The following is a 14,694-nucleotide window of genomic DNA, read 5'->3' as shown; positions in this document are numbered from 1 at the left end:
CTATATTTTACATTTTTATTGCAATAGAATATAGAGGTCCAAATGAGTTAAAGGCCTCATTGTGTATATAGTTAACATTTTTGTCACCAGGGAAGCAGTTGAAACTTAAAGCTGTGGTTGTCAACTAGTGGATGTTGTCTCATTGCAAAAGCATAGTAAGTGTTATAAAATTAGTATGACTTATCTGAAGGAAAAAGAACATTCTGTTTAAAATGTGATTCCTGTAAAATAAACTTACTAAGGTCATGGAAAATCTTGACTGAAAAGAATCAGATAGTTACAAGTATATGGCATTTATAAGTCCAAGATCCCCCAGATTCTTCTGTTGACAAGAAAATAGCAAAGTCTGAAACCTTAATATTGCAAACTGTAATAGGCTTGTAGTATGAGTTTCTGACCAACTCAGTGAAAAGGAAGATAAACTGAGCAGTTGAAGTAATAATTTTAAACATGTTGGAGCTGTTTCATCCCCCAGTAATCTATTTAAACACAAAACAATTGAAATTGCTTCCTGTGAAACAAAACGTTGAGTCTCTAAGGAAGTTATTACATAAATATTGAGGTAGTTTTGGGCATTTCTCTTTCACTCCTCATGTATAAACAACAGGAAATCTCTGGGGTGAAGGGCTTCAACCAACTGGTGCACCTGACAACAGTGTCAGAGGGGAAACTTCAGCATGGGATACAGAATCAAATCTCTGTTCTTGCAGAAAGTGCTGTTGGGTCTTCAGTATCCACACAGTTCAAACAGGACTTCAGAGTTGTTTAAGGTCTTGTTCAAGACACCCTTACATATTAAAATTTATATAACTCAATGTATTACCTCAGTAGAACGAAGGAATGAGTTGGCTCTGCCATGTGTTAAGCCTGTAGTTTCAAGGACTCTATTTCAAACCTGATGTCTAGGTCTCTAAGACATTCCCTCCCACTTTGTGAGGACATGAACAAGGAGACTAGAGAAATATTAAAAATAAAAATGGAGGAGAATTTTCATATTTTTCACAGGTTTAATTCAAGTTAGGGGGGAAAGTTTCATTATATATGATCAGTTAGCAACAACTGGAAATCATGAACTGGAATAAAAGTGGATAGAATAAGAATTTTTCACAGTAGATCTCTTGTGTTATTGTGTGCTACTTTCTCTATAATCTTCCTTATCAGAAGCATCTCTTGCTGTAGCAGGAAGTTGGTGGTCTGTGTGCTGCAACGCACAAAGAGTTTGCAATATATTGTTTTACCTGCAAACACATGTTGCATCTGCTTATTTGATTAAAATACCTCACTGTAAAGTAAGGTAAAGGAATTGAGAGTTAACTCCATTCACTTAGCATGTAAAGAATTACAATTCACTGGTGGTGATGCTTTGTGTTGTAATTCAGGAGATGTGGGTTTAATTTCTGATGCTGGTCTCTCCCTCCACTGCCATCTCAGGAGGATAGGTAATAGAGTGTATTCCACTCCAGAGGGACTCATGGGAGGGGAGGTAATGCCTTTTGTCACACAGACTACTCACTGTGGCTGAGTAAAAAGTGACATTGACAATCTCTAGCTGGAGTCCTTCTGGTCCTACATCACCACAAAGATGGTTTCCACTAAGATCCAAAACCTTCTGTTGAGGAGTTTAGAAAAGTGTGTGTGAGAGAATCACTTTCAGGATTCCAAAGGGGACAGAGGAAGGGGGCCTGTGACCCAAGAACCCCTTAATGGCAACTGGCAATGGGGTTACAAGAATATCTTGATTCTGGCATATACATTCTAGTTCATCAGAGAATGTAATGTGAGATCTTAAATGAAAAGCAGGGTTACACTGGTCATCAATATCATTGTGAAATATATGTACAGTTGCTATGTAAGGAGTTATGTATATATACTGAAAATATGTTTTAAAATACGTTTTAAAAGTTAAAAGGCAGAACTGAAAACAGAGCTTCCTCCAGACAGGAGGTAAGAAATGTGTCTGTCTCTGTCAGGATGTCAATTAAGCATGGTAAGCTAACACAATGGATGCCCATTTACATACGAAGTCAGAAGTTAGCAAGGCGATCTGAAGTCAACAGGGAAGCAGCACACAGGAAAAATAAGTCTTAGGTGGTTATCGTGGCTGTGTACAAAGCCAATGAACTTTGGGGGCATATTTATGAGGCAAAAAAGACACCCCATTATCCTACACCTAGGAAGTATATGGGCAGTCCATTTACATTCATGAACGTGGGATCTCAGTCAACCTTGGTTGAAGATGCCATAAAATATTTTGGGAGTGAGAAACTTAACTGTCAGATGAATGTCCTTTCTAATGAAGTTTAGTGTCTAGAAAGCATGTTATGATTTTGTTTTATATGTAACCATTTGTTTCCGATATCCTTACTCACTATCTCCTGAATCTTTAGTCTTTAATGATAAAAACTTTTTGTTTTGTTTTTCACTCTCAGTATATCTAAATGGTGTTATCCTGAGCTGGATCATACAAGATGGTGTGTATATTGTTCCTTTGGAACAGTGGACTTGGTAGTTCTGTGAGTAACCGGTGCCAGGGGCTGGATATCACCGGGGAATGCTTCAAAGGGACATAGGGTCTGGGGTGCGCATATTGTTAACCTGCAAAACAAAGTAAGGGGTGGGACTGCACAGAGGAGATTGAGTGGCTCACAGGCTGGTGGAGGTAGGAAGCTAACACCCAGCCAAGCACAAGTAAGACTCCCTCATGCTGGAGCCAGGGATAACAAGGTGACCCATAGTTCTGGGTACCCTGAAAACCACCACAGGGCCCTCCTGGGAAAAGATGTAAGGCTGTAAATATTGTGTCATATTTAATTTTTGATTCATCTCTGCCAGGAAGAAAGTAAGTTTCCTCAAGTTTTCTAAACTGAGTTCTGAAAGTATAGCCTTAGCTAACATACCACAGACTAAACAAAAGATCATTCAGATTTTTTCTTTAACTATAGGGGTTCTCAGTTATGTGATTGAAATGTTCATTTTAATAGGAAATATACCTAATTTGAGGCAGCATGTTGGCATGACCTGTGAAGTGGTATGCAGGGTCCTAACTACATGAAGATTGCCTGGCAGCTGGTGGCAATTGATAGTGCTACTAAGGGTATGTCTACATTGCATTCAGAGTTGAGATTGCAGCTCAGATAGGCATATCCGTACTAGCTTTAGTCTAGCGACCACAGCTAAATATAGCAGTGAAGATATGGTGACATATGCTTGCAATGCAAGTGTGTACCCAGAGCCCCAAGTGAACTTGTACAGCCCATGCAGTCCCATCTTCACTATTTTTCATCATGCTAGCTAAACTAAAGCTAACAACACACTTGTGCCTACTCATACTGCAATCCCATCTTCAACTGCCATGTAGACATACCCAGAGAGAGGCGCACTCTTGTGGTCAGTTCATAGGATGCCATTGACATTTAGCTTTAAATAAATATTTTTCCCTTGTCTGTCAATTGTAGTCCCATGGGACCTTTTCTATCCAGAGAATATATTCTAGTAAATATGCAAAGTGCTGCTAATTAAAATATTTGGAAAAATCTAAAAATAAGTGTAAAGTCCATTACACTGGTGGCTTACATTTTTTCAACATTATTATGGAGTACACAGGCAAATTTTAAAACTGATAAAATATTTGTTTATGAGACAATGTATAATTAATTCATGGAACTCACTGCCAGAAGAAATTAATGAAGAAATGATCTTAGATTAAAAGAGAATCCTACTTATTTAAATAGGTTACAGTAACACCAGCTAGGATTACAATTTATAAGAGATATAAGCTTCCATGCTTCAGGACAGAATCTAGACATGAATTGACAGGGGTTAAGAAGAAACATCTGTTGTGGGTAGGCTATTGTATAATTGTCTGTTACAGGAGTTTAATGCCTTCCTTTAAAGTCACGTTCTCCAAGACCTGGTCTAAGAATTCTTAGGTGTTGGTCCTCGTTGCATGGACAGCATGTTATAGAATAGAGAAATAGTTCCTTTGTAGGAACCTATTGAATAACTACAACAAAGCACAATGGTCATTAAGCTGATTGAAAGTATCATGATATATTCCCAAGGATCTTGGACGCAAAAGAGAATTTTAATTATGTCCCCATGCAGAGTGCAGGGTGGGTATTATATGCAAGCAATCCAAGCTGCTTAGGGCCTCATGCAGGCTGAGAAACTCAGACTAGCCCAATTTTTCCTTCTGGCAGGGAGACTGGAGAGAGGTGCAACTCATGGCCTAATTTCCTCCTCTCTTCCTGTCCCCCATCAGACTGAAGCCCCACCTTTTCTTAAGAGCAAGTTGTGACAGCATGGGCTAGTTGCCATTTCAGGCGAAGGGGCAAGCATGTCGTCTTTGGCAAGGAATTAAGCATCTTGTGAAATTAGCTGTACCAAGTGAAGCGCTGTGCAGGCAGCTTGTAAAAGGCACAAAGATGCAGGAAATTAATGCTAAATAGCAATTATTTTACAATACTGGGGGAAGAGAAAGTTTGAAAATTTTGAAAGAAAAAAATATATATTATAAAAAACAAACCTTAATGACATTTTCATACACCACTTTTGACAACACAACAGAGAGAAGAGAATTAAAACTGAGACTGAACAAGGGTAATCAAAGGTTTGTGTGAGCTCAGTGGCCCCTTCTGTTCAGTCCTGCAACTTTGTTTTATCTGATCTTGCAGAATTTTTGTTTTAAATCCACAGTGAAGAAAAATTCTGACCACAGCCTGAGTAACCTTACCGAGAAAAGGGTGTTTTCACACAGCTATTCTTGCATGTCATCATCCGGATGCAATGGTGAAAGCTGTGAAAGGGCAAGTCTTTGATAAGGTTTTGGATTTTTTTGTGTGCGACAGGATGATAAGAATTTGTTGCTTCTGCCATTTTGACAATTCCCATCACTGTGTTTGAGGGCAAGAAGAAAGGCATGTGTAGCTTATTTTTTGGATCTAACTGGATCCAGATTAATTAAGACACCACGATCCGGTCTCTCAAAATGTTATTTAATGTAATAGCTTCCTGTCAAACCTGGGGCATTGCAACAGGTTGAAATTCACAATCATCTGATTATTCATTGGCATAAGTTAAGAGATTTTACTCCACTTCCTAGAAGATAGTTGTCCATATTACACAGACCACCACCACAACTGACATTTAATTAGCCCTTTTGTTGTCCATATCAGTAGGAGGACCAAGGAATGAAAGAGGATTGACTATGAAAGTGGAATCTGCCATCCAGAGCTGGATGAAGCACATTGGTTTCATTGGATGTCCTTTTCCTGTTCCTAAAGTGTCATAGTTTTGTGGGTTTTTTTGGTTAATTAACATTTCCATAATATTTAAAAAGTTATTCAGGATGCAAAGTCATATTGTTGTCTGACAAAAGATTTCAAATGTGGAATTACTGGGCCTTGCAGCATCAAGGGGTCTGATGATGTAATCACCAAACCAAGATGTCTCAATTGGTGATGCCAGTGAGGTGTTGGTATGGATCCCTTCTGCAGCCAGCTTTCAGGCTGCTGCCTTCAACCTGCTGCACACACGGGATCTTTCCTGAGCCTGATCCCCTCTGCCTCCTGGATGTAGTTTCTTTTGATTGGTCACTCTGGGTAATATGGTGTCCTCTATGAGCTAGATATTGATTTGGGTTGCTGCCCCTCCCAGAGGGCTCTGCGGCCCAACCCTTCCCCTCATACTTGTTCTGGAAGCCAGGGGTGGAAGTCATCCAGCAGCTTAGTTACAATATGCACATCTCTGACCTCCTTCCCCAATTTCTTTATGGCAATAAAAAACACTAAAACATTTGGGGTATATCTACACTCTACTCATAGGGTGTGATTACAGCTTGAGTAGACATACCCAAGCTAAACCTGTACAAGCCCACTGAGAACCCTGGGCAATTGTTTACGGGGCTACTCGGTGCTGAAGCACGCACTGCTACAGCTTCAACCTAGCTCGGCTCTGTCTACTCAAACTGCAGTCGCATCCTGTGAATACAGTATAAACAAACCCTTAGTTCCATCATTCCTTCTTTCACAGAGGTTTTGTTATTTTGCTTTTTACAAAAAAGAGAAAGCACAGTAGCTCAGACAATAGGATTTCACATACAGGCAAACATTTCCTAGTCCACTATTCATCTACCACAACATAAGTGCTAAAGTATCTATATTTGCAATAGACAGAAATTGAAAGTGTCCCTCTTCCAATGTTGTTTAAGATCAGTTTCAGCCTTCTAAACCCATAACTATTTTTAGAACAACTCTGTAGCTGTTAATTTTGGCAGAGGTGAAGAGAAACAAATAAGCACTCTCCTGGAATCAGATCATGTTGTATTTCCATAAAGCATGTCCTTTCTAGCCTTCCCATCATGGTATGTCTATTTTAGCTTTTGCTATGCTCTGTATTTGCCATTCCTGAGATGTATGAAATACATAAGAAAACATGTTATGCCTCTGTAAATCTAGATTTCCTCATGTCTTTATCTGGTTATCTTAGTCTACCTTTAAAAATAAATACCTGGTTCTTCTCAACTCTCCCTCAACTTTGACTGTGAAGATGAAGCCATGTGATGTCACATCTGTCTGTTCTGTTTTTCATTATGGCACACTGGTTTTACACCATCCAAAGCAGTTCTTTTGAGATCCCTGGCATAGTTCATTAGACTAAGTGTTTTTGCTCTGTTCCAACTTGGGCCAGGTCATCATGACTTCGTAAAATGGAACATGCATCAATCTGCTTCACCAATTACAAGTTTTATGGCAAAGTAGCAGCAAATGAGTTGAGAGGCTGGAGTAGTTACTGTTGGTAATTTTATAACTGGCTACTAGAGGATAGCTTGATTTCATAAAGTTGCCTTTGTGGAGGCTAAGAGTAATAAACGTGAGTGAAAGAAGCACGTGTACAAACACACACATCCCAGCAATATTGCTTTACAACTAATTTCCCTCTCTTTTTTTTTTCTCCTGAAATTTAATACAACTTTAGATCACCTAAGCAAAGCATTACATCCCCCCTCACCCCCGCCAAAAAAAAAAAGGTGGTAAATCTGGTGCAAACAATTAGGTGGATTTCAGAAAATGAGAAGAATTAGAAATACAGTTGTTGCATGTTATATAAACACCTCAGAGCACAATAGATTCCTTAATTGTCTTATTTTGGGATTAAAAGTTTTAAGGTTCCAATTCTGCACTGTTTTGGTGTCTCTCCTCTGAAATACTAAATGCTTTTAACTCCACTGAAATTAACGGCTCTTGGCACTATGTAGACTTGGATCCTAACCCACCACCATCCCTTTATGCAAATAGTTGTGGCAAGCTGCATAATGAGTTATTTAGTAGGGAATCCTGTTACCAGCAGGAGTTAAATATTCAGGTGAAAGATTTGAATGCACTGTAGTGATATTGTTCTTTTTGTATCCATGCCCTTCTTGATCGCACCATACTTTGGAGTCAAGCATTTTGAGGACAATAAGAAGTGCAGGGCTTTGTGTTGAATACCATGATGCAACCGCTGTGTATTAGAAAGTATGTTGAGATAATGGTTAGCAGAGGAGTACGCTTTACGTAATGCTGATGCAAAGATTTTATTTGTGATCCCCTTTGGGCAGGAATTGCCTCTGTGTTTTTGTATAGTATCAGGCACACATGGTGCTCAGTAAATATATGGAAATAATAATGCAGAAAGGATTGGCATCCCTGACTCACTTCTTGGAAAGTCAAAACTTCCTGCTGACATACCTGACACATGGGGCAGCACTCAAGTGGTCTCAACGTCTTTGCTGTCTTCTTAAACATCTGTTGGTGCCTTCTGGAACACTTTGAAAAAACATCCCATTGAAATATTGGCCTTTGATGAAACAGGATCTTTGATTTCTTAGTGCAACTGCCTCTGGTGCTGATTGGCCACCTCCAGACGCTTGCTCAGTGTGACATCACAATGCTCTGGTTTGAAGGTGACTGGTATGTCATAAATACAGGGAAATAAGCAGACCAGTTTTCTCATGTGAATGTGTGGGAATAGTAAAATGAATTCCCCACATGTCAAATTATTCCTAGAAGGAAAAAAGTTTAAAAACATTTCCAGGAGGCATTAGCAGCTCTGTAAGGCCCATTTCAGAGATTAGTAAAGACTGGCTTATGTTGCCCTGTGTCTTGTAAAATCAGCTGGTAGTAGTACTCTGCCGTATAGCTTTCTGAGGCCTGTACTCACTAATGGATCACAGTCCATCTGAGGGGTGGCAATTGTCATGCTCATTACCTCTCTCTGTTCACTGAGGCCAGTAAGAGAGGGGAATTTGTTATTTAAGACTTATTATGCTGCATTCACATCTGGCAAAATGTAGGCATGTTTCCTACCCTCCATTGAACCCTGTATGTCAACAAGACCCTTGCCAATTTCACAGTTTTTAATCAGTAATAAGCTACCAGTCTAGACTCATGCATTTGTCTCTGCTAGTGAATGACAGTCCAGTCTTCATGTTTCAGATCCTGCAGCATACGGATTTGTGTCCTGCTTAGTATCAAGCTGCAAAATATTGAACATTTAGACAAAAAATCCTTTTGCTTCATACTGAGATTTCACAAGGACTCAATTTTTATAGACCTTTTTACTATCAAGATGATGCTCTTAAACATATCTTCTTATACATTTTCAAACAAGGAACTCATCCTATTAAGGCCAATGATTTATTAAAAATGTTTACAATCTATGCAATTACTGTTTTTTAGACAAGACTGATACCACAGGCAATGGGAATGCATTTTAAAATATCTGTATTGTAATAGTGTAAAGAATGAGGTTTATTTTATCCAAAGCATAATCACTTTTTTCCTGTGTTTCAGGGCAGGAGGATTATGATCGGCTACGACCACTTTCATACCAGAATACAAACATGGTCTTAATTTGTTATGATGTTATGAACCCTACTAGCTATGATAATGTTTTAATTAAGGTAAGAGACCTCATAATTACTTGGCTTATTCATGTTAAATTTACTATGCTAGATGGGTGACAATGACTGATTTGTAACAATGCTTTTAGCAGCCTCACTCCCTAAGATTATAACTAATAAATGCACTGTTCATTTATCACCACACATCTAGCAATGGGCCTGAGACACAGTGCTGAGATCTGGATATGAGTTTCTCCAACATTTATGGGTGTTCGGATATCGGGATTGGGTTTATGGCCCTCTTAATTTCAATACAATATAAAAAATACAGAGAAACCAGAAGAGCAAAATCTAATTCTCCAGGAGTACCTCACATAAAGCTTGTCTTCTGTCCCTCACTTTTTATTCATATATTTTTGTTCTATTGTTATTTGCCCCAAAGAACTCTTACACCTGGCTTTTAATAACAAGTAATCCTATTTGTGAACCCCTGCTGCAAGGTTGACTGGGACCCCAGATGCAGAAGGCAGAAAATTCAAGGTCAATATCCTTGCTTGAGTTACTAAGAGAAATTTTTTACTATATAATTTAGTTTCAGTTCTGTGATTGATTAGATGTTTCAGCCTAAAGTTCTGTAAAGGGAGACTGTTGCATACTTAAGGCTCAAAATGTGACCTCCAGTGGATTGGACTGAAGAACTGATGGATCTAAAGGCAGAGGAGGCCTGGGATTACTTTAAATCAAAGCTGCAGAACCTATCGGAAGCCTGCATCCCAAGAAAGGGGAAAAAATTCATAGGCAGGGGTTGTAGACCAAGCTGGATGTGCAAGCATCTCAGAGAGGTGATTAAGAAAAAGCAGAAAGCATACAGGGAGTGGAAGATCAAAGGGATCAGCCAGGAAAGCTACCTTATTGAGGTCAGAACATGTAGGGATAAAGTAAGACAGGCTAAAAGTCAAGTTGAGTTGGACCGTGCAAAGGGAATTAAAACCAATAGTAAAAGGTTCTATAGCCATATAAATAAGAAGAAAACAAAGAAGAAGTGGGACCGTTACACACTGAGGATGGAGTGGAGGTCAAGGATAATCTAGGCATGGCCCAATATCTAAACAAATACTTTGCCTCAGTGTTTAATAAGGCTAAAAAGGATCTTAGGGATAATGGTAGCATGACAAATATTACCATATCTGAGGTAGAAGCGAAACTCAAACAGCTTAAAGGGACTAAATCGGGGGGCACAGATAATCTTCATCCAAGAATATTAAAGGAATTGGCACATGAAATTGCAAGACCATTAGCAAGAATTTTTAATGAATCTGTAAACTCAGGGGTTGTACCGTATGATTGGAGAATTGCTAACATAGTTCCTATTTTTAAGAAAGGGAAAAAAAAGTGATCCAGGTAACTACAGGCCTGTTAGTTTGACATCTGTAGTATGCAAGGTCTTGGAAAAAAATTTGAAGTAGTTAAGGACATTGAGGTTAATGGTAAATGGGACAAAATACTACATGGTTTTACAAAAGGTAGATCATGCCAAACCAACCTGATCTCCTTCTTTGAGAAAGTAACAGATTTTTTAGACAAAGGAAACGCAGTGGATCTAATTTACCTAGATTTCATTAAGGCATTTGATACTGTGCCACATGGGGAATTATTAGTTAAATTGGAAAAGATGGGGATCAATATGAAAACTGAAAGGTGGATAAGGAATTGGTTAACAGGGAGACTACAGCGGGTCCTACTGAAAGGTGAACTGTCAGGCTGGAGGGAGGTTACCAGTGGAGTTCCTCAGGGATCAGTTTTGCGACCAATCTTATTTAATCTTTTTATTTACTGACTTCGGCACAAAAAGTGGGAGTGTGCTAATAAAGTCTGCTGATGATACAAAGCTGGGAGGTATTGCCAATTTAGAGAGAGACCGGATATCATAAAGGAAGATTTGGATGACCTTGTAAACTGGAGTAATAGTAATAGGATGAAATTTAATAGTGAGAAGTGTAAGGTTATGCATTTAGGGATTAATAAGAATTTTAGTTATAAGCTGGGGACGCATCAATTAGAAGCAACGGAGGAGGAGAAGGACCTTGGAGTATTGATTGATCATAGGATGACTATGAGCCACCAATGTGATATGGCCGTGAAAAAAGCTAATGCGGTCTTGGGATGCATCAGGCGAAGTATTTCCAGTAGAGATAAGGAGGTTTAAGTACCATTATACAAGGCACTGGTTATATGATGGGATAGCATGATTTTGGCAATTAATTGATCTTTAAATATTCATGGTAAATAGGCCCAATGGCCTGTGATGGGATGTTAGATGGGGTGGGATCTGAGTTACCCAAGAAAGAATTTTCTGTAGTATCTGGCTGGTGAATCTTGCCCACATGCTCACGGTTTAGCTGAAATTTCCTCCAGGGCAGGTTGGAAGAGGCTCTGGAGGTTTTTCGCCTTCCACTGTAGCATGGGGCACGTGTCACTTGCTGGAGGATTCTCTGCTCCTTGAAGCCTTTAAACCACAATTTGTGGACTTCAATAGCTCAGACATAGGTGAGAGGTTTTTCGCAGGAGTGGGTGGGTGAGATTCTGTGGCCTGCGTTGTGCAGGAGGTCAAACTAGATGATCATAATGGTCCCTTCTGACCTTAATATCTATGAATACAGCAACTGAAAGTGGTTGTACTCTGATGGAGAACGTCCTCTGGATCATAAATCTTTTTGTTAGTTCAAATCCACAGTTCCATCACTGACTTAATTTTTTTTTTTTTACAAATTAATTTAATTTAAAAAAAAATAAAAAGTGTCCACACTCTTGGTTTTCACTCTTTTGACTCTTCAGCAACACTGTCAGTGTATGCAGCTGTTCTTGCTGCCACGGTCCGTATATCTGTATAAATTGGAACAAAATTCTTGTTTTCAAAGTTTTAAGATGGTATTAAACATTCAAGAGTAAAACAAACAAAAAACCCCTCTCAGTATAATAGCGGTCAGTGTCCCTCTAATCTCTCTAAGCAGCATACACTCCATCTGTTTCAGAATATATGATGGGCTAGCTCTTCACTCCTTTAAAGGGTTTGGAATTTTACAATCTGTTTTCTAAGCAATTCTGAAATCAATAACAGTGAGATAACACTAGGTCTGAGTGTAATGGAGGTGAATTTGATTCTAAAATTAGTGATGTATGGTATTGGGTACAGGTGAGAGAGAGGTAGGCACCTCTTTATATCTTTGAATTTAGTATTTCTGCTCAGTATATGCGATGCTCCAAAGTGAAAGTTTTAAGACTAAAAACAGATAAATGAAACAAAGTAAGACTGGTCTGGATTCCGATCTTGTACCTGCTTTTAGAGGATTTATTCTGGATTTACACTAGTGTAAGTGAGCTCTTTGGGGGCAGGGATCATATCTTACCTATATGATTGTACAGTACCTGATGTTGATTGGGGATTTTAGGTGCTTTCATTATATAAATAATATAATATGTCTAGATGTGGCAGCTGCTCAGCTCTCAGAAAAAATTACTTCAGTTGGCTATTTTATTGAAAGCGTGCTCGTTATGGGGCTAATCCTGCTTTCTTGAAGTCAATAGCAACATTTCGTTGTCCAGGATAGAAATGTTGGGTGCGCAAGGAATGCAAGTTGATGTCCTAAAGAAACTGCCAGCTTTTCCAATTGCTCTCTATCTCAATCTTCACTCATGTCCTAAAACACAATGTAGGAGATATAGCAATGATTTTCAACCTATTTACCATGGTGTTCTGTGGGCCACATCCAATACTACCTATATGGCCTTGAGGATGTCACATGGGCTGCAGCGGTGTGCTGATTGGGCTGCAAGCAGCCCGTGGGTTGAGAACCACTGAGATATAGGAAGGCCCATGTGAGTTAGCCCTCCACGAGCAGAGCAGAGTTTACCTCTGAGTACTTTAAGGAAAGGAGGGCCCTCACATATTTACAGGTCAGGTTGTGGTATATCTATAAATACTCACTTAAACAAAGAATATCCTACCCTGTTCCTAGCACTGGATACTTTCTACAATTTTGTTGTAAATTGAATGCTGATTTTGTTCCTAGGCATTGTCATTTTGATTTTTTTAAAAGTTTACCTAAATGTTTCATTTTCCACCATCAGTGGTATCCTGAAATAAGTCACTTCTGCCGTGGAGTCCCTCTAATACTTATCGGCTGCAAAACAGACCTTCGAAAGGATAAAGAACATTTACGTAAGCTCATGTCTTCTGAGCAGGAACCAATCACATATACCCAGGTAAAGATGATTGCAGTTAAGAGGTCTGTCCTTTGCCTGAGCAATAGGCACGTTTCCTGTAATATGGTATTATTACTCATGAATAGGAAGCACTGCCATGAAAATTTTGACACAAAAAGGAGCATCTCACCTCAAAAGTTAATTGCTTATTGATGCAAAATTTACCATTCAAGCACCACTTTGCAAACATTAACCAAGCCTCACAACACCCATGTTACGTAGGCAAGTCTCGCTATCCCCACTTTACGGATGGGGATAATTAGTCAGTGGTGGAGTGGCTTGTTCCTTGTCGCGCAGGAAGCATCTAGAGAAATGAAGCTAGAACCTAGGTCCCTCCCTCCCTGTTCTCTCCTATAACATACGGTCACCCCTCCCGTTAAATTTTGCTGCTGTCTCAGTGACCTGTGAGTATTCTGTGTACAAGTTTGGGCAACAGCTTGATGTGTACCAAAATTTTGCAATATTAAAAAAGGAACTATTGCTGCATCAGTGTCAGAAATTACAGTGTTATTTCCAGTCAGTCAGAAACAAAAATGTCTATCACCTTGCGAAATTCTGCAGACGGTCTCCGTTGCATTTAGTGACTCTCTTCACCAATGTCAGGCACATGATCTTTTATTATTTAGTTCAGCTCAGGTGCTGCTCAGAGCCTTGATACTGTTATTTCCACAAGAAATTGTAGACATTTATGAAAGCTCCTTTCTAAGAAAATCTATCAGTATGGCTTAAAAAGACTGAGGGCTGGTCTCCACTCCAAGGAGATTGACACTGCTGCAATCGATGCAGCAGGGGTAGATTTATCGGGACGCAGAGCGCTCTCCGGTCAACCCCAGTACTCCAGCTCCCCAAGAAGGTTAAGATAAGTCGACAGGAGAGTGTCTCCTCTCGATGCAGCACAGTGAAGACACCGGGATAAGTTGACCTAAGCTATGTCGACTCCAGCTATGTTATTCACGTAGCTAGAGTAGCGTAACTTAGGTCAACTTATCCTGGTAGTTAAGACAATCCCCTAATTCAAACTGTTCAGACTCTTTACAACAATGTGGCAAACTAAAACTTTATACAGTAGCATTCAGATGTTCCTATGGGAGAGATCTTCCTTCAGCTCAAGATATGGAACTGCTGCTTTGGTCCCTAAATACCCTGGCTTCAGTCCCATCTTTGAGTGGATTCTTCACAGGCTTCTCTGACATATATAGATACAGTATACATTTCCAGATAGAGGTCAATCACCAACTGGATAACAGGTATATACCAGCAGTTTGCATTGTAGAAATGTAAATAATGTACAGAATTCTTATGGCTATTGGTTAGTAAGAAGCTTGTTTTGGGGGCAGTGTGCTTCCGGATTTCTTGTCTGTTATGCTCCATTTCCTCCTCCTTATTGAATGCCTTACATAAAACTGACCCATCCTTCTGGTTGAGTCATCTTCTGAAGCTCATCCACACTGTTCCTGGCTCAAGCAGAAGGGGCCACTCATGCAACACAAGATGCTTCTAATGCTAAGAACGGAGTTTGGGATTCAAACACTGATCCTCCACCTCGGGAG

The 14,694-nt window shown here is 39.5% G+C and overlaps 1 protein-coding gene across 2 annotated transcripts in view; it reads left to right on the top strand.

Annotated features, from left to right (window-relative positions):
• The window catches only part of RHOF (ras homolog family member F, filopodia associated), a 47,906-nt gene that overhangs the window by 30,879 nt on the left and 2,333 nt on the right, over positions 1–14,694 (top strand). For both annotated transcript variants that reach the window (XM_084649476.1, XM_084649477.1), the window contains exons 3-4: positions 8,832–8,941; positions 13,010–13,144. In XM_084649476.1, coding sequence (XP_084505602.1) covers positions 8,832–8,941; positions 13,010–13,144 — 245 coding nt within the window. The remainder of the gene's footprint in view (positions 1–8,831; positions 8,942–13,009; positions 13,145–14,694) is intronic.

This window comes from Lepidochelys olivacea (genome assembly GCF_965140295.1).
Source record: "Lepidochelys olivacea isolate rLepOli2 genome assembly, chromosome: 15".
In the NCBI taxonomy this organism is placed as follows: domain Eukaryota; kingdom Metazoa; phylum Chordata; order Testudines; family Cheloniidae; genus Lepidochelys; species Lepidochelys olivacea.
This window is presented reverse-complemented; position numbering and strand designations above follow the sequence as displayed.